Below are 21,372 nucleotides of genomic sequence, written 5' to 3' on the forward strand. Positions count from 1 at the left end.
TTTATATTTAAGACCACAATCAATATACAAATGAGAAATTTGGGGTTTCCAGGATGCTCCCCAAGGTGTAGACTGTCACAGCCACAATAGATGCAGATGAAAGCGTACCAGTTTGACAACAGGTACGCTTTTGGGTGGTCAAAGAGGTCTGTGTATAATGGTAGGCTCAGCTTTGCCCTGATCTTCTCAATATTCTGGTTCTAGCAACCTCACAACAAATGTGTGAAGGAATGGTGTTGTTTAATACAGGAAGCAATAGTACTGGTGTGGGCCGAACTGTCCCAGTTACAATGAGGTTGGGTGAGTGTAGTTGTGTGTCAGCCAACTTGATGTATGATAAATGGAGCACAGTATTCTCCCGCAGAATAATCATTCTCTCCTCTGATGTCTTCTGTTAGAGAGTTTGAGCATTTGCTGCACATGAAATGCTGGCCAATTTGCTTAGGAGGTTGTTGCGCAACTTCACCTGAACTCCAGTTTTTCTCTGGTGGTTAAGATATGTGAGAGATCTATCTAGGGCTATTCGGAGATAGACTGGGTGGGATTTGTGTTTCAAGTGATGTCCATTGAGAAGGATATTCGGTTCTTGGACTGCTCTGGTGGTAGTAAGATGGAACACACTCAAAACTGTCTTGGTCACATTTAGTTGTAAATGCTGTCGATTACAGTATTTGGACATTTTAGTCAAGTCAGCATTTAGGGTTTCTTCAAGTTCTGAGTGACTGTGCTTGGATGCTTAAGCAAATGTAATCTGCATACGTGAACTTACAGTATTGGGTCAGTGGGAAGTTGTTTGTGTATAGATTGAAAAGTGTCAGTGCTAGCAGAGCGCGTTGGGGTACACCATTGTTTTCTCTTTTTTTGTGTGCTAACTCTGTCTCCCATGTGCACTCAGAAACGTCTGTCGCAGAGGAGGAGGTCAACAACATAGACTACCAATGCTAGGAGTGTTATTGATAATTTGACTAAGAGCCTCTTTGTATTTTACTAAATTAAAAACCTTAAGAGCATGAATGCTAACTTGGTTGTATGTATGAAGACTTAACCAATACAAATACACTTTGAAAATAAAATTGAAGACTGAATATATGCATGACCACTGAGCTTGATGACATTGGGGGAGTTGGATAATTCAGAGGATTAGTAGGATAATGGGATTCAAAGATTTTTACATTTACTGTAGGACATAGGAAGTTCATGACCAAAAGTGACCACCATCTAAGCAGGATTCCCGCACTGTTAAATGTTTAGCCTTCAGAGTAAACATGGCATCATAACTTGTTGGCATTTTTGTGATGCAGTTACATTTGCACTGTGGTGCAATATCACCACAATCTGACAGGGAGTTGGTTGGAAAACTTTTCAGTAGAGTCCCATCAGAAACTTGGACAGTCACACATAAATCAGGACTGGGGTCAATGCTCTTGAGTACTGTTCCGTGACCTTATGCAAATTTTCTGCAGTGTCTCTACTTAGTACACAGGTGTCTATATGCTATATAAGTGTTAAGTATAATGCCACACTTGGCACCCTTGTTGAAAGTCTCACTAGAGAAGTAAGTGACTAAATGAGCCATAACAACTGAACTATTATTTCTAGAGGTAGCTCCTGCAGGTCAAGATTGGAGCATGGCATGACTGGGAAATATAAGGAAGCTTTCATTGTTGTAACTGTTATACAAAGGATATCAGCTTCCAGAGTTGTTACTCTGGCACTTCTTGTAAGCACCAAATTAAGTTAAAATAGCAATCTATCCATTTAAAATATTAACACAAAAATAAGCAGTAAAAGTAATAGTATGATTTATATATGTTAGTTCTTTAGAGCCTGGTCCAAAGTCTTCTGAAAAAATTGAATGCTTTCAGTTTACTTTGATGGGTGTTGGGTCATACCCTTAATGTATACTATGGTATGATTTACTCATAATTTATTTTGCTTTGTATTGCTAGTTCTTTAGGTGGATGCTTAGTGCTTTGATTCCTTATGCCTTGGAATATTTGGAAAATTACTAGCAAGAAAAAATCACAGTGAGGCTTTTATGTTCCATTCTGGAACACAGTGTCAGCTTCATTGGCCTTAAAGATAGTTGTGCTTAAAGTGGCTGCTTATTTGCACAGTGTTCCCAAAATGCTTTCGTAGCTCTCAAGATGCAAGGTATCCTGTGAAAGTTCATTCATGGTTCTATCTATCTGTACAAGTAGTTAGGTTTGGTAAGATGAAAGTTATGGGGAAAAATAAGTTGACTTTTACATTCAGAACTAAATAGCCTGTATTTTGGCCAATTCTGTTGACCCTTGCATTTATAAACAAGAACTCAAGAAAGATAGACAAGTGGTCCTCCCAAAAATCAATGACTTTTTGTAAATCTGTTCATAATCTTATATTTGAGTGTGTTGTATTGATGCTTTCTTTTAAGAATCTGAGAAATAGCATCAAGAATTTTAAATACTTGTATTTGTTACTCCTCTTCAGGAAAGTTACTGTGACTATCAGAGGGCACAATGCAGAATCCTTTAACTCTTTCTGAAGGTACACTATGTGCTCTAAGCAATTTTATGAGAAACTAGTTTTGTGATTTGGAATGTGGTGTAAAATTAGTAGAATGACACTAAAATGAGCTCAGATTTATAATATTCTACCTTTATTTTGTTCATAGGTACTAGAATCACGATTTCAAATGGAATAGTTGAGGTTTTTTTTGTTGTTGAAGAGAACTGGTAGATGTAATTTATATACATTCACTAGCTATGATGGAAAATGGAACCTAATAACTGCTTGTTCAGCAAGGCTGAAAACTGTACTTTCCTATACTATGAAAATAATTCTGATCTTCTTTTGTTCTACGTTATTTGAAGATTATTAAACTTATTAGAAATTTTTTCTTTGAACTTTTATAGTGGAATTTGGAAAGAAAAATTTTACAAAACCTTATCCACACTATTAACTATTTTGTAGTCATTTTAAAGTTACTGGACATAACTAGTACAAACAAAAAATTGTAAACTTGTATTCAAGTATGCTGAGATCAATGCTTGGTGATACTGTATGTGCCTATTGTTGCACTTAGGAGAGACAGTCCCTGTATTTAATTTATTGTATTTCTACTTTGTTCCTTCAAAAGTCTTTTTTCTTGTCAATTTGTATTTCGGTAGGGTTAAAAAGTGTGTCTGTTTTGACTCCCCCAATATCGGTAGGTGTGTATATATATGTGCTGTAATGCATCTTCGCTATACTGAGAATTTTGAATGCATTTTCATCTTTAACTTCAATTCCTTTTCTATGTAAATTTGGTCATAAAACTAACATTTAAAGATTGTTTTTAACTTCTGAATTACTTTCTTTTTAACAGTAGTATTAAAACCTGAGAGAAGTGTCATGTATGTGACATGATAGGCCATAATAGTCTGCAGTGGCTTAGAAGGGACTTGTTAAATATGCATTGTGTAGTGGTCATGCTAATTTAAAAAAAATAGTTTTCTTATTTAGCTGGAAGTATAGCGCTATTACTGTCATGTTTGTATTTTGACATTTTTTTAAAGAGTGGATATTTTATTTAATGCTGTAAAGATTCTGAAGATGCCATTATGGTAGTCCTGTAAATTCCTCTCCATTGGCAGATCCTAGGCCTGATGGAACCATTATTCCTTTGGAGATATATTTTATCTGTTTTGTGTGGGCTCTTGGTCCTTAAACTGAAAAGTCTCTGCTATCATTTTTTTTAAATAATAAAAAGGATTTGAGCATATTGGAAATCACGTATTTGAGTAATAGGAAAAAAATCTTAACCTGGCAAAACTTGGAAATTGCAGAACCATTTTTAAAAATTGTTTTTAAAAGAAAAATTCATCCCAGGCTAATGGTGTGTGCCACGTTTCAGCCCAGAGTGAAGTATAACAGCCTAGGTATAAAACTTGGAAATGAAAGGTTATGATGGAAATGCTGACAGGACTCTGGCTAAAGTTACATCAGTGTGAAACTGTAATATTCTAAAAATATATTAGTCTTGGTGTGACCTATTGTATTTTGCCATCAATAGCATTTTGTCCTTTTTAATCAAAAATCAGATTTGTTTCTTAAGCACGCTGTTGAACTGTGAAAATTCTATGATTACATTAACAGTTCTTAATGATTTATGTGCAAGGATAAGCAGATACATTTCTTTTAAATAGGTGGTGAGAAAACAAATGATATTGGAAGTGGAACCTCTCAGTCAATTACACATACAATATACTGTTGGTTTATCAGCCTATAAATCTATTCATTGAAAGTGCCGATTATTTTTCAACTATAGAAAGTCACAGCAATAACTTAGTGCAAGTTCCTTGACTGACTACCGAAAACCCTCACTCTTTTATGTTTGTTACATAATACTAGTAGTACTACTGTAATTTTATATGTATTCCTGCCTGGCACATATATACTGGTCAGGAAAACACTATTTTATTAACAGAACTTTTCAAAGGGAGTTTGCTCATGTGACAAAAGAATTGTTTTTGTGGTGAATATTTAAACTTGCTAGATTTTGATTTTTTCCTATAATTTTGAAATCCCTACTGAAACGTCATAGGTTAGTAAATTGTTAAACCATAATATATTTTGATCTTACATTATACACATAATTTCACTTGCAAGTGTATAATTTGTCCCCTTAACTTTGGAAACTGAGATTTTTCTAATGCTTAATAGCCATGCAAAATACCATTGTGGAGTATCAGCCTATTGGAGGGCAAACAAAGCTTCAGATGGGGAAATGCATGATTTATAAATCTTGTCCTCTAAACACGGATAATATGAACTAGTCTTACAACATGAAACAGGTCAGGTAGATCCAGGAATATATTATCATATGTTTTTCTATTATTTTTATAATATACAATGCATAAAATCTTACTAATGCTAAACTGGAATCACAAGTTTCCTGCTGGGCATGGTTGTACCATCAATTCATTCATGTTAAAAAAAATCATTTATACAATATAGTTCAGTGTATATCAATGTCAGTAGAGTCATTTAGAGCTTGAAGGTCTCAAACTTCAATTAACCATGTAAATGTATTTCATAGAACTTTGTCAGAACTCCCACTGCCTTTCTATCATTAGTATAAATGCAGATGCAAATAACATTTATGTACTTTGATAGAAAGCAGTTGGAGATGTTTCACTGTGGGACACATCGCTTTCAGATTGTGTACATCTGTTCAAATAATGTATCCAAGCCCAGTGACATAAATGCAAGGATAGAAACATCTGCCCCTGAGACCACTTTCCATATAACAGATGCTTACATCTTTATTTATGCAGATGGCTTGTGTGATGAGCTGAGCAATGATGAAAGCAAGAAAGTTAGACAAAGATTTTTTGAGTGTTGGCCAAACATCTATATTTTGTTTTCAAATATCTACCACAAACAAGAACAGAAATCCATGTAAACATACTGATGCTTTTCATAAAACAAGGCACATTGTTTTACACATTTAGTGTATTGGCACAAAAACCATAAACACTACAAAAATGTCCCACTTCAGAACAATAATTCCAGTTTATTTACAAAAGATGCTAAATAGATTACTTTTACTTTTAACAGGCAAGTTTGACTGTCATGCTTTAAAATATACATATACGCACTCAGTTATGCAAAATATCTTGATTGATTTGGAAAAGTTTCAAATGTGCAAACATTGAATATTAACATACATTTTGAAAGAGATTACTTTCAAACATTAATTTATTTTAATTATGTATGATTTGTCATAAGTCATTCAAGATAGATCGTATATCTCAGTAAAAACGCAGCATTACAAAGTTACTAGATTTTTAGTTTAGAATTTCAGTTGTTTCTGGAATATTGTAGGATTGTCCATTTGCACAACTGTACTTAGTTGAGATGGCACATTAATGAAAAGAATGGATTTATAATCAATGAGCATAGGCCTGGACTTTATTGCTGAGCTAGGACTGCCCATTTCATACCAACAAAGGGAGTTTAAATAGGAGCTTTATTTTAGTTCAGACTCCCCCTGCTGGACTGCTGCAACATAGTATTCTGACCACAGTTTGTTTGTTTTGTCTGAGAGAGAGCAGTTTCAAGCTCACTGCTCTCCAAAACAGTGTGCTTGGGAGTGAGAGAATATCCTGTCACAAAACTGTTGGATACTTCAAATAAATACAATATTTGATCTCGCTGCTTAGGGCAGTTTGACAAGACTGCCTGCTGACTCTGCATTTCTACTGGTTCCTGTAGGTTTAGCTAAAGCTTCTATGTTGTATGGTAAATTAGCACTTATCACCACAGTATGTATGCACCTTCCTCAAAGAGTATCCTAGAGCAGTCCCAGCCTCCCATTTTACCATACCTGCCAGTGACATCCTTCATTAGTGCAGCTGTTGGTCTAGAAGCTTCCACTGTTCTACCAATGTCAGCAAACCTTCCAAATAGGTGGAATCATGCAGGAAAAGGTAAACATGACGATGCTGTAATCTGATTTCTTTTCTACTGGATCCTTCAGTACATGTGCCAGAGAGACCCAGCCAGGTTCAGATCCCACAGAAAGTTGGAACTTTCATATGTTCTGAAAACTTCAGATCTTCTCTTAACCAGAACCACGATCGTTCCAGAGAGATTTTAATTCTAATATATGGTGCAGGTTCTCTGAATGTCTTTGGAAAGGAAAATGACGTGCCTATATAGAATATAGTGAAGCTTCTTTGAACTTTAATGTTTTGTGTTACAGCCAAATTGGCTATAGGTGTCAGTGTCTTGTATAATCTCAGCCAAAACTATATGTTTTTACTGCAAATAAATTGCTTATCATAAAAGAAGAAAAGGGAAGGGAATAGATCCAAGAGAAGTATAAAAACCCAAGCAGTAGTTACCACATTCAGAAGTTAAATCACCTAGGCTATGTTCAGTGGAACTGAGTTTATTTACAAAAACCCTAAGTAAAGGTTCTCCTGCTAATCATCCAGATTTAGCAGTCTGTTTAGCAGTCTAGTCCTTCCATTAGGGATAATAAACCACTGTACAAGACCAACATTTTTCAGGCGACATCTCAACAGTCAATCTTGCAGCTCTTTTGTTTATCTGGAACCAGAAAGCATTTTTCCAAGTTTGCAATATGGAAGTCAACACACATACTTTTTCAGCAACTCAAATAACACCATATAATATGTATTTGCTGCTGCGAGAGGCCTTAAGCCTAACTGGTAAATTAAACATTTTCTGTTCTCCTCTGAACTGGTTCCGCTCTAGACAGAAGGGTTTTAAATGTCATATAAGAAGGTGTACTTTATAAAATGTCAAGATATTTCCCCATTGTCTTCATTCTATTGTCTATTCCAGCGCTTCTGTGTTAAAAATATATTTTGGAATTAAGAGATCTTCTCCTCCTACTACACTTGAAGTATCATCCAGGTGTATTTTGAGGGGTTTTTACTCAATACAAAGACAAAAAGATTTTATCCTCAGCTTATTTTTAAGGGAAGCAAGATTCAGCACAGAAGACATTCCATGACTTATTCATGAAATGGCACCACTTGACCTTTCTGTGCTCCACAGTTCTCAAGAATTCTACCTTCATTTATCCTCAGACCTGGACACTGTCATTTCCTGCAGGTCAGGGAGCACATTGTTTATTAATTACCATATTATTCAGTATATCTTCTACTCCCAGAACTTTGTCCAAGTTGATGTGACCTTGATAGTCCTTTTTTAAAAGGCATTTACAGTTGCTTCACAAGGAATGAATGAACTGCTAGTTAGGGTCTTATCCCTCTTGGAACTCATTTTGAGAAATCTCTTCTTCCAGAAGAGACAATTTTAACATTCAGTTTCAACTTTTTCTTTCAAACGTTCTTCTCAATAGCCACCTTCCTGTGTGTCTAGTTCACATTCATGTTGGTGCCATGCTTGTATGAATTCAGTGGCCGGTGCTGCATCTCCATCCATTGTTAGTTCTTCTGAACAATTAGAACTTTTGATAGTCCGTCCAAAGCAGTTTTGCCATTCACTAATCCCCAGGGATGACCACCTGCATTGTGTGACAACTGAACAGAAGCAAGAGGAAGAAAGATTTAAAAAATTGAATTGTAATGCTATCACAGTCATTCCCTTCCTGCACAGTTGGGCCCCATGTATTGGAACAGCATATTCTCAAGGTAAGACTAACTTTAAGGTTGACAGTCAGTTGCTGCAAACTGGCAGAGGCATGTGGAAGCTGAGATATATATCTTTGAATATATCTTTGATAATGTGTCCACCAAACAGTTTCTCCGTGAGGTAGACTGTTTGTTTGTTTTCAAACAGGAAAATACCAATATTTTTCCTTTGATATCAGCATCCTTGGATGTGGAAGATAGACACCAGCTCCTGTTCATGATTTGAATTGAACATATATAGTTTCCTCGTGGCTCTCTTATTGTCAGAGTGGCATGAAAAATAAGGGCTGAATAGCTGTATGTTGATCGTGTCTTACTGGTTTCACAGACTATTTTCCCAAGCTGATACAGATGTCAATGATATTAATAATTAAGTATTTTGTATCTAGCACTCTTAAAGTGGTTTTCAGCAGTTGATTTGAAGGCATTTACATTTCATCTGAAACTTCTCAATTATTTTAACCATTGGAGATTGAAATTGATAGTTTTGAATATGAGAGGCTGAGCCTTCAACAAAAGGGAACTTTCTTTTTAAATCTCAAAATCATCTATGATCAAATGATACAAGAGGATTTGGTGCCTTATACCTTTTCTTTAATCCACTGCAAATGGTTGTTTAAAAACCCAAGCTCAAATTTCAAGATTTGGACTTCTTACCTCTGGATAATTAATCAAGAAACCAGGCAAGAGAAACCTCTACGAAAACTCACTGGTACTTTTACCTGGTTCTGTAGGCCCTCTCCTTTTGAACTTCTAGTAGAAAAAGAAGTTAATTTTTCTATAGTTTATCATAATGTAACATCCTCTGTCTGAACACTTTCCTTGTACATAAGAATGGTTTTGATAAAATTAAGTTTGTACAAGTTATAGATTTTTTTTATTAATAGTGTTATCTATAATGTTATTAGCAGTGTTTCTACTAAGTTTATGTAATTATCAGCTTTGGAAATCAACAGCAGGGCTTAGGACTGTTGTTGTAGTCCAGTAGGGATGGGGAGGAAATCAACTCTGCCATCCCCTCACTCCAGAAGTACATTCCAAATTCTTCCTGTTGCTGTGACATGAGTAGCACTCTCCCAGCAATCATGTCCAGGCAATGGATCCCTCCATTCTTAGAAGCAAAGGTATTTTAGAGAAGGAACTGATTTTTCCTGTCAGGGACTTCAGACTTACTTCTCTATTCAGTAGCTCAAAGATGGCTTTGTTTAAGATGACCAAATTTAATTCTAATTGATTTGCCTATTTTATATGTATAAAATGAGTTATTTTAAAATTTTGATTTGCTAATATGTGGTGCAATATTTTAATGTTTATTTTTTATGCCAGACCCCCAAAATGTTTGTCCAAACTGTTGGCAATTAATAAGTCCCCCAAGAGGTAGCACTTCATGTATTTTTAAAATATTTGAGTTTGAACAATACACAGATATGAATTTTCAAGTTAAATACAAAACATTTAGATATTTAAAATCTAGTGCAAGTGTTTGTTTCTCTGAGGGACACATTCAGAATGATGGCTTGGGTTCATTATATTTGATGATGATAATATGACAGAAAGATCTTATGAATGTTTATCCACACTTGATGTGTTAACTTCTGGCAAAAGATTCTGTCCTTTTGCCAGTCTTTCTCTGGTAGCAAAGCTGTGGAGATTTTGGGGGCTGGATAACTTTGTATTGTCAGGAGGAGTCTTTGCCTGGAGAAAGAAACTGAAAATAGGGAACAGAATCCATTGGGCACTTTCTAACAAAAGAGGAAGGCAACAAGAAAGGCAGGGTTAGCCTTCATTGAGAATTCACCTTTTTTATACTTTTCATGTGTAAATTAAGTTGGGCATAAATTTTGTAGCTCATGTTATATGCCAAGATCTGCTTGGCAGTGCAAGGAGGATATATGTCACGAAAAAAGAACTGGGTTGGACAGGAAATAGGAGAAACTTGCCCAAAGTACTTAAGTGGTGCTGGACGATACTATGAATAGATTCTGCCAAAATCAGATTTAATTTATTCCCAACCTAAACATTTCCATAAAAATATTTAAGTTTGAGAGCATTTTTCAATGGATTCCAGTTACTACACAAAAAATATATTTTCTTTGTAACATTCTACCCATTAAGAAGAAAGGTATGGAAATGAATACTCAAGAGATCCAGGAAGTTCCCCACCGTCATATCATTCCTTGTAATCCACTATTACTCCACTCCTCTATAGAAAAAAAACACCTGCCTCATTCAGACTTAAACCAGGGACAGTCCTTGCTATTCTCAGCGGTAAAATATTGAGCAGCTTAAAAATACCTCAGCCTGGAGAGCACCTTGATGCTTAAATCAGAGATAATTGATGTAACTCTAAAAGAGCTCTCTTTTTGACTTGTGGAATTCTAACAAATTATTTAAAGCTTTTTCCCGCTATGACCCTAAATACATGCTGTTTTCTATACATATTTGTATTCTGCACCTCTGAGATTCCGTGCTAATTACACATCTTTGTTCTCTATCCCTGTATTATAACAATAGTTTAAATGTTGTGTTCAGTTTATTTTTCAAACCTATGTTGAATTACGTACACAGAAACAAAAAGAATCCCTATGTTAAAAGAACATTATTAAGGGTGCAAAGTTAAGAACTCAGAACTTAGGAAATACCAGAACTAAGGTTGCCTGAACAACCTTAAGTCACCCCATACATATGCAGGATTTATGTGTTACTGTTTTTTTTCCACACAGTACTGCGGCCTCATTCAGTGCACAGAATAGGTGGCGCTCACTTAATGAGCAGCTATTCAATATTTTGTTTCCTCCTCGTTGTTCTGTGTGTGTGGTCTCATGCCTTATTTACTGAAGACTATTCATACTTCAAACTAATTTCCAAATGGGCTGTTTTATGGCCTTCATCACTTTTAGTATGAGTGCTTCACAAATATTAATGAATTTTTCACAACACTCCTATTGTCAGAAACCAGGACGTGTGCAATCATGCCTAGTGGTTAGAGCTGGAGTTAGAGGCCAGAAGTCAGAGCCAAGTTACAGAGCTGGGTTACCTGGAATGAGGTAAGACTAGGCCAAGACTGGGGCCAAGTTAGGAGCAGGGCTGGGAACAAGGAGGCACAGGAGCTAATGCATCTGTGAGCAAATGCTTTGCATAGCTTCCAAACTGCGCTGGGTTTAAGAGCTGGTCTGCTGATTTTTTCCACCAATTAGGTGGCATAGCCAACCAGGCAGCCTATTATAGGCTGACTACGCTCATTAGGTTGCCCCGGGGACTGCAAGCCCTGATTTTTAACACCTATAAGATGAGAAGGTGGTGTTATCAGCAATTTAGAGAAGGGGCTGAAGCACAGAGATTAAAGTTTCCTAGTTTTCTAGAGTTCAAGGTCAGAAGGGCCCATTAGATTATCTAAGAATATAAGAACGGCCAGACTGGGTCAGACCAATGGTCCATCTAGACTAGTATCCTGTCTTCTAACAAAAACAATGAGGAGTCCTTGTGGCACCTTAAAGACTAACAAATATATTTGGGATAAGGTGCCACAAGGACTCCTCGTTTTTGCTGATACAGACTAACATGGTTTCCTCTCTGAAATCTGTATTCTAACAATGGCCAGTGCCAAATGTTTCATAGAGAATGAAAAGAACAGGGCCATTATCAAGTGATCCATCTCCTGTTGTCCAGTCCCAACATATGGCAGTCAGAGGCCTGGGGACACCCAGAATATGGGTTGCATACCTGACCATCTTGGCTAATAGCCATTGATGCATCTATCCTCCATGAGCTTATCTGATACCTTTCAGAACCTTGTTATGGTTTTGACTTTCACAATATCCTTTGGCAACAAGTACTGCAGGTTGATTGTGTGTTGTGTAAAGAAGTGCTTCATTTTGTTTGTTTTTAAACCTGCTGCATATTCATTTAAGTGGGTGACCCCTGGGTCTTGTGATATGTGAGGGGGAAAATAACACTTTCTTATTCACTTGCTCTACACCATTCATGATTTTATAAACCCCTCTTATATGGAGATATACCTATCTCATAGAGCTGGAAGGGACCCCAAAAGGTCATTGAGTCCTGTCCCCTGCCTTCACTAGCAGGACCAAGTACTGATTTTGCCCCAGATCCCTAAGTGGCCCCCTCAAGGATTGAACTTACAGCCCTAGGTTTAGCAGGCCAAATGCTCAAACCACTGAGCTATCCTTCCCCCCCTTAGTCATATCTTTTCTAAGATGAAGAATTCCAGTTTTTTTAATCGCTCCTCATATAGAAGCTCTTACTTTAATAATTTTTGTTGCCCTTCTCTGTATGTTTTCCATTTCTAATGTATCTTTTTTGAGATGGGCCAATCAGAATTGCATGCAGTATTCAAGGTGTGGGTGTACTATGGAGCCTTTTTTAAAAACTGGTGTCACATTAGCTAACTACCAGTCATCTGGTACAGAAGGTGATTTAAGTAATAGGTTATATATCATAGTTAGTAGTTAAACTTGGGTTCCTTCCGAACTCTTGGGTGAATACCATCTGGCTCTGGAGCCTTAATACCATTTAATTTATCAATTCATTCCAAATCCTCCTCTGTTGACACACTGATCTGGGACAGTTCCTCAGATTTGCCACCTAAAAAGAATGGCAACGATTTGGAAATCTCTCTCACATCCTCTTCAGTGAACTTCTCTGTAATGGCCTTGTCTTCCTTGAGTGCTCCTTTAGTACCTTGATTGTCCATTGGCCCCTCTGATTGTTTGGCAGGCCTTTATGCTTCTAATGTACTTAAAAAAATATTGCTGTTAGTTTTGAGTGGGTTTTTTATCCTGACTAATTATACTTTTACACTTTACTTGCTGGGATTTGTTTTCTTCTATTTTCCTCAGTAGGATTTGACTTCCATTTTTTAAAGGATGCATTTTTGCCTCTAACTGCCTCTTTTAATCTATTGTTTTGCCATTGTGGCATTTTTTTTGTCCCCTTACTGTTTTTTTTAAATTTGGGGTATACATTTAATTTGAGCCTCTTTTATGATGTTTTTAAAAAGTTTCCCTGCAGCTTGAAGGCATTTCATTCTTGTCATTGTTCCTTTTAATTTCAGTTTAACTAAGTTTCTTATTTCTGTGTAGTCCCCCTTGCTGAAGTTAAATGCTATTGTGGTGGGCTTCTTTGGTATTTCCCCTGCACTCCCACAAGGATGTTAAATCTAATTGTATTGTGGTCCCTATTTTCAAGCAGTTCAGGACTGACTTAGGACTAAATCAAGATTTGCCTCTCTCCTTGTGGGTTCCAGGACTAGCGGGTCCATAAAACTAGTCATTAATGGTGTCAAGGCTGATTTCCCCACTCTGACACTTTGAGTGTGGAAGGTAGTGGCCTGCAAGGATTCCAAAAATTAATACTGGCCACTCCAGGCTTGTATTAAACTTCCAAGGTTACAGCTTTTCTCTGCCACCATGAGAGAGAAAACAAAGGAAATCAGCTGTTGCCACCAGCTACTTAAACAATCTATGCACAAACCTCTTGGGACACAAAAATCCAATCCTATTCTTAAAAAAAAAAAAAAAAAAAAAAAAAGCAAATTTTATTAAAAACAAAAAGAAAGGAAATATATTTGGAATTTAGGCTTTTTGCTAAGTTTTAAAAAAACAATTACAGGGATTAAGCATCAAGATAGCTTGTTGAGGTCCAGTTTAAAGGTTACAAGCAAAGCAAAAGCACCTGGGGTCAACACAGAGGAGTCCCCAAACCATAAAGATGTAAAAGAGATAAACCTAATCACATCTTCCTAGACAATCTACTTACATATCTGGGGTTTCAAATGGGTAGTTCTAGGTATGATCTGATGATTTTCATTCCTGGCTCAAGCTTTTCCAGCATAGCTCCAGGCTTATCCTGCTCTCCAGGAGAACAACACAAACAGACAAAGGGAGAGTTTTTTCCCTATTTTAAAAAGCTCTAGCCTTCCCATTGGCTCTTTTGGGCAGGTGCCCACTCCCTTCCTTTTACCTATGGACTTTTTAACTCCTCACACATAAAGCAAGTAGAGAACAGCTACTAACTGGGATTTTATAGTTAACTGGCTGGCGGGGTGTCATAAAAGGGAGCTACCTCCCCTCCTTCCTTTATCACAAATGGTGTCTAGAAAGTTTATCTTTGCATCCCATCCTGAGATGACGTGTACTCAGTCAATATGGGCATAGTTTAAATCCTCCATTACTGTTGAGTTTTCTAGCCTCTCTAACCTCCTTGAGCATTTCACAGTCACCATCACTATCCTGGTCTAGTTGTCACTTGTATATTCCTCCTGCTTTACTCTTACTATTCAATCATGGAATTTCTCTCCATAGAGATTCTGTGGTACAATTCGATTCATTTAAGATTTTTACTATGTTTGACTCTACGCTTTCTTTCACATAAAGTGCAATTCCCCCACCACCATGACCTACTCTGTCATTCCTACATATTTTGTACCCTACTTTAGCCTGTATATCACATACCATTTCATTTTATCCAGTTATCTCTGTATAAAACCTAGTAACTTCTGTTTTGCTAAAGCATAATTTATATGCGTTAAGCATATCGTCCAAAAAAGGCATCCAGTCTTGATTTAAAGACATCAAGAGATGCAGAATCTACCACAGATTCCTCATTTGAATTTGACGTCCTTCATTTTCCAGCTATTGGTCCTTGTGCTAGAAGAAAGGGTCCTTTAGTACCTGATATTTTCTCCCCTAGAAGATACTTCTGCATTGTAACCAAATCATCTCTTGTCTTCTTTTTGATAAACTAAACAGATTGAGCTCTCTAAATCTCCTGTAAAACATTTTCTCCAGCTCTCAAATCTTTTTAACTCAGTGGTTTGAGCATTGGACTGCTAAACCCAGGGTTGTGAGTTAAATCCTTGAGGGGGCCACTTAAGGATCTTGGGCAAAATCAGTTCTTTGTCCTGCTAGTGAAGGCAGGGGTCTGGACTCAATGACCTTCCAAGGTCCCTTCCAGTTCTATGAGAGAGGTATATTTTTTTTTATTTTGCTGCCTTGATTTCATGCAGACATCAAAAACTCATTCTTCTGTAAAATTTATAGATAGTAGAGCCAGAAGAGACCACCTTGTGTCATCCAGTTTCCTGGATGTTGGCCTACATTATCAGGACTCATGGCCTACCAGGTAGCTAGTTAGGGACAGGACAGTATTGTTCTATTACGACTGTAGTAAGAGATAACAAGTCCTGGATCAAATTTACTCTGAGAGTCTGACGCTTCCTCCTTGTTTCGTGGGGGAAGTCCAATTTGCATGAGCTGGAACCTAAGCAGCCCAGTGACAGTGGTGATCTCTTTTCTCCTCCTCCTGTATAGCCCATACAGAAGAGAGTCCTAAATCCCCTTACTCTTCCGTGTGGCTGTGGAAGAAGGCTTATGATTGAGCCCTGAGAAAACTGTCTGCCCAATTTCTCCAGTTTGACAAAAAACATAGCAAATGATAGTCTAAAAGGTGTTTTGTTTTGTTTGTTTTTAAATTTTAGACCTTTCCTCCTTGTACTACCTTTTTGTGAATAATCTTTTTTCACATCTTATTTCCTTTAGTGTGTCTATATACAGCAATCATGTCCCCCTTGAGTTTTTAAATATTGTATACATTGCTTTCTTTCCTCGTATATTATCTTCTAATCTTTATACATGTACATAATAATAGCCAACTCTTATATATTTGTTTTTCTCTGTATTTTCTCTAGCTTTTCAATATCCTTTATAAACTTTGAAGACCAGAATAGCACCCAGTATTTTAGATATTGGTAATTTGTAACAGAGGTACTGATAGAAGCATTATCACCTTATTATGGCATTATACAAGATATCTGTCTGTTCATATGAATAAAAAATAATGTTGGATTTATTTTTTCAAAGACAATTCCTTTCAATTTCTTTCTTGTCACCCATAATTATTTCTGTTTTCCTGCTATCTATATGATTTCTCTTCCAACTAGTATCTGTTTGCATCTTTTTTCCAAGTAGATGACATTATGTTTATAAGCATTAAATCTTATTTAATCCCATGTATCCATTATGCTAATCTCTCCAGATCACTTTAGCACTTAGTGCTGTCCTCCTGTGTGTTTGCTGTGCCTCTGCTTTTGGTGTGGATCAAGTGTATTCTGTACTGATTTTAAGCCTTCCTCTAATTCCTTAATGAGAATAGTGAACATTATGGCTTCTAATCCAGACTCCTATAGTACCTTACCTGACATAGTTGCCTCTAACATGCATACTGTCACACAGTTTTGAATCCATAGCCTTATGTACTGTATCTAAGTGTGATATGTGGCTTTTTTTTTTAAAGCTGTAAGCAAGTCAATGCAAGGACTGCATTTTCTTGTGTTTGTATAGTGCCTAGTACAATAAGGCCCCCGTAGGATCTTCAGATACAACTATAATACAAATATATTTAAAAGTTAAAAGCGTTATTTAGATTGAAAACTCAAGCACATGAAAGTTAAGAATTGCTAGAATTAAGGCTGCTTATACAATTTAATTCAACCCCCTAGTGCATATCCATTATGATACAGTCTTTAATTACACGATCACATACTATTTTCTCCACAGAACTCCTCTGTCATTCAGCACCTCTCTGTGTGGCCCCAGTGCTTGCAATGCTTTCTTTATCAGTAAATGCAATTAAAAAAACTATCACACCTGGCATGTTGAGAGCTATGCTCTTTGCATTACCTGTCAATCTACGTATACCTACCTCTTATATAATACTTCCATAATACAGTTGTTGCCATTAAAAATTAACATTTGTCAATCAACTGTGTTTCTGACAGCTTGGTGCTTTCAGCCATATGTAAAATAGCAAGTTTCAGGTACTCCTTGGTTAAATTCATACAGTCTCCACCTACAGCACTACCTATGAACAGTTCCCAGTGGTGTCACTTGTGTGTCTCCCTAGTCATCCCCTTGCCATTCCATCTTTCTGTTGCCACCACCACCACCAGCACTAATCGAAAAGGAGAAAGGAGGGGAGGAGGCCAAGGGAGGAGAGAGAGCATCCACCATTCCCCCTTTTACCTGGAAGAGGTAAAATGGCCCATGATGGGGGCTGAAGGGAGCCATGGAGAAGCAGCAGCTCCCCTGGCAGTGGGTCACATCTGTTCTAGCAGGCTACCCATAGCTCCCCCTGTTGTTCCATTTGCTGCTGTGGCTATCTGAGACAGGCTTTGATGCTCCAGTCTCTCTATTATTAGATAAGAATCTTAATTACACTAGCAGCTGCATGAGAGAGAAATCTAAAGCTGGGTATCCTCTGCATATCTGTGCAGACCCCACACTGGCCCAAAGGGGTGCAGCACTGAGCCCAGTTAGTCTCACCCCTTCAGACCTGTAGTGTATGCTCCAACTGGAGAGGAAGCTTAAATGGGGGCCACTCAGTTCAGAAGGGGAAGCTGGGGAGGAAGACAGACATATCTTGAGAGCTCCCAGGTAAGGGACTTGGACCAAAGAGACTGCAACCCACACTTCTTCAGTAGACTATCTAATGCAAGCTTGGCAAAAAAAAAATCAGCATTCAGTACTGAGACCAAACATGGGATGGTTCAGCTTGGAAGGAATATTTGATAAAATTTTGGCCAGTTGAAAAAAGTGTTTGTATAGAAACTCTGTCTCAAACTCAGCTAAATCATTGCTTAACAGTACAATATACTGCATAATATGAAAAGTTGATTAAAAAAATCCATTATTTTAACGGCCGTTTCAAGAGTTGTTATTTTTTTGGCTAAGAACTTCATGAGACTGTCACTTCAGAATGATGAATTGTATAGAGGATTCCTTTTAATAAATACCATTTTACTATCTTCTAAGTTTGCAATAAAGAAAATACATGAGTTTCACAAAAGGACAATATGTAAAAATACCCACTATCTAGTACATCTGTTTCCACAAATGGTGCCTCATCCCCCAAAATTAATAGTTCTTGTGGTGCCCGACATTTCTGGACTCCTGGGTCCTAGAGTGTTCAGGGCCACTCCACTTGTATTTCCCCTCAGTGATCCAGCAATGGCACCCAATTCAGTTTCCAGATCTCCAGCCGTTGCCTTTCTGGTTGGAGAGCCGCATCTCACTCCCTTGTTAGTCTCTAAGGTGCCACAAGTACTCCTGTTCTTTTTCCCAACAAAGGCAGTCTGCCTAAAGAGATCTGCTTGCTTTCCCTTCAGAGACTGATAATAGAGTGATTCCTACAGATATAAGTTACCACTTGAGTTTTCTAGGCAAGCCTACTTTATTCTTAAGGTAAAAAGCATTACAGAGAAAACATATTAAAAAAATTTTGTAAACGTACACGCATCCTAATAAGCTTACCAGAGTTCTTCCTAACTCTCACATGGGCTCTGGCCAGAACATTCTTTCAGCACCCCACCTTAGGGGCTTCCTTGTGACTTTAAGTTCATCAGAGCTTCAGCTCAGAACAAACACACTCAAATGATAAGTTTAGTCCATCTTTTTATACAGATCAAAGCTCTTTGAACTGGAGTTCCCAGAAGCAGATAATTAGTATGCAGTGGTCTCTCGCTCCCCAGGGGGAGGCTTCAAAGGGTTGATAAAAAGAGGAATTATATTAGCATATTCCCCCTCCTCCAAGAGAAACCCCCTTAATCTTAAAAAATTCACATTCACATCACTGTGAAGATACAGTCCTTTCTGGAGAGTGCATTAATCTTGAGTACCTACTAAAGAGGTTCCATACAATCCCACAATAGTTCATAAATATTTGCGTTTGTAATACAGTGAACTCCAAAGATGCTAAACTTAACTCAGTAAAGTTTAACTTGATTCAATAAGGTTTGTCAGTCTGTCACAAGGAGTTATTGGGATTTTTGTCTCTGATATGTCTTTTTTTTTTTTTTAGTCAAAGGGAAAGTACTTATTTGGTAGAGCTCTGTATAAGCTCAGAACTTGTCTCTTTCACTAACATAAGTTGGTCCAATAAAAGATATTGGCTTCCCACCTTAGCTCACCTGGGACCAATGAGGCTATAGCATCACTGCAAACAAAAAGCTAGTTGTCATCCATCTCAGAATGTGCACTTCGGACGGATTTATTTGGGCATAAGCTTTCGTGAGTAAAAAAAACCTCACTTCTTCAGATGCATCAGTGTTGCGATAGCCTTGTTGTTGATGCATCTGAAGAAGTGAGGTTTTTTCCCACAAAAGTTTATGCCCAAATAAATCCGTTAGTCTTAAAAGTGCCACCAGACTCCTTGTTATACATGGTGAAGGTAACATAGTAAATAAGAGCAGATTCTATACCATAAAAGAAAAATATAGTCGTCCTTTAATCTCCTGTCATTAAATAAAATAGGCATTTTGACCTACACTGTTAACTTTCAATTTCAGAATCTAGCCTACAGCTCAGAATTATGTGCCTGGGCTAATGATTACATTAATCCACATAGTCATGTTGTACTTCTTCTCAAATCTCACATAAAATCTTACCTTAAAAACAAAAATTGTATGTAAGAAGCAAAAAGCCTGAATACTACCAATAATATTAACAGCTGAGAGCTTAGGGTTTAAGAGCTAAGAATAGGTTTTTTACTTTGATTCTGTGCCCAGGGACTCTGGAAGATCAGTGGGTTCTAATGAAAATCCCTCTGTATTACTGCCTTTAGGGGGAGATTAAAATGAAATGTATTTTTAAAAATGTGTGTAACTTGTAATATGAATTGGTAAGGTATTCCACATACACCTCTACCTCGATATAACGCGAGCTGATATAACACGAATTTGGATATAATGCAGTAAAGCAGTGCTGCGGGGAGGTGGGGCTGTGCACTCCGGTGGATCAAAGCAAGTTTGATATGCTGTTTCACCTATAACATAGTAAGATTTTTTGGCTTCTGAGGACAGCGTTATATCAAGGTAGAGGTGTATGTGGTGAATATGCTATCTAAGGATAAAAGTATTAGAAGAAAGGTACACTCAGTCTTTGCACATTTGTAATGATGTACATAGAAACTTCTCTACTAAACAACTTCATAGTCATTCACTGTGAACATTTTTGGTGTCTTGTAGCCTTCAGTATTACTTTATTTTTTACATTTTCTGTTTGACATCCTTCTGTTTAAGACTGAATTTTCCTAACACCACACCTTGCTCTTTTCCCAATATTACTTGAAGGCCTAGGAACTTATAGGTGATGGACCTGACCAGATTGTATTTTGGGAGCATCTAGTGATCTGAACGAGAGCTATCCCAAGTTACAGGATGGATTAATTTAAACAGAAATGACTTAAATCAGCAAGCAGGAAATCTAGAGCAACACGTGGTTCATCCTCCTGCCTAGAAAGTGAGAGTAGTTTTTCTGCAATAACCTCAGGCTGTGCTAATTTGAGGTGTCAGAAGATGAGTTTATTTATTGATAGGCAATGTGAAAATGGCAGTGGTGCAGTGCAATACACATCTTTCCATATACTATCTGAAAGGTAGGCTTATGCCTCTGCTGATCCATGTCCATTGCCTTTTGTATATTTTAACTTTCTTCTGTTGTTTATTAGCTTTATTCTTTGTCAACATGTTTTTCTTTCTTCCTCTATTAACACTTAAAAAAAGGAGTTGACTCACTTTTAAAATGTCTGTGATTTTAATTGTAAAAACATGTAAAAACATTACAAAAGTCTGAGGAAAGCTTTTTAAAAAAGAGTCCCACAAGAGACTAGAACTACAACCATAGCTTTAAATGGAACTACGGTGCTATGCAACCAAAGTGCATATCATTTCAACAGGCAGAAATAAGAGTGATTATAAATTTTTTGCTGGCAGTACATTTTATCCCAAGTTACATTTACAGTTTTGTAGCCATAATTTTTGAAATGTTAGATGAGTTTCTGTCTATATGTAAAAAAACCCACAAGTGTTAAAAAGGAATTGCAGGATGGCATGACAGGTAGAAAGGCATGCTCAACATAGGTGTGTTTGCATTACCGGTTTTTTTTTTACTCTTATTGTAGACAGAGTCCACAACAATTGGAATGGCTCTGAGCAGATTTTCGTGCAACAGCACCAAAAAGACCTGAGCCCTGTCTACACAAGCATTTACAACATTCCTAATACCAGTGCAGCAGTATTATTGCTGGAATATTAATACCATTTTTTCTAGTGTAGAAAAGGCTGAAGATGAGTGCTGGAAGTAAAGAGAGTGTATGACGTAGAGTGGAAAATGTTTTAGAATTATTGATCAGATGAAGAGAAACT

At 37.1% G+C, this 21,372-nt stretch overlaps 1 protein-coding gene across 12 annotated transcripts in view; it reads left to right on the top strand.

Annotated features, from left to right (window-relative positions):
* Nucleotides 1-21,372, top strand: part of ZNF438 (zinc finger protein 438) — an 82,880-nt gene that overhangs the window by 52,940 nt on the left and 8,568 nt on the right. For 4 of the 12 annotated variants that reach the window (XM_030550229.1, XM_030550218.1, XM_030550220.1 and 1 more), the window contains exon 4: nucleotides 20,299-20,603. The exons of 6 other annotated variants lie outside the window; for them this stretch is intronic. In XM_030550229.1, coding sequence (XP_030406089.1) covers nucleotides 20,555-20,603 — 49 coding nt within the window. In that variant the 5' untranslated portion in view covers nucleotides 20,299-20,554. Of the gene's footprint in view, nucleotides 1-2,472; nucleotides 2,530-20,298; nucleotides 20,604-21,372 lie in introns of all 12 variants that reach the window. 2 more of the 12 variants (XM_030550221.1, XM_030550222.1) reach the window with 1 other exon arrangement.

Source organism: Gopherus evgoodei, chromosome 2 (assembly GCF_007399415.2).
Source record: "Gopherus evgoodei ecotype Sinaloan lineage chromosome 2, rGopEvg1_v1.p, whole genome shotgun sequence".
NCBI classification, from domain to species: domain Eukaryota; kingdom Metazoa; phylum Chordata; order Testudines; family Testudinidae; genus Gopherus; species Gopherus evgoodei.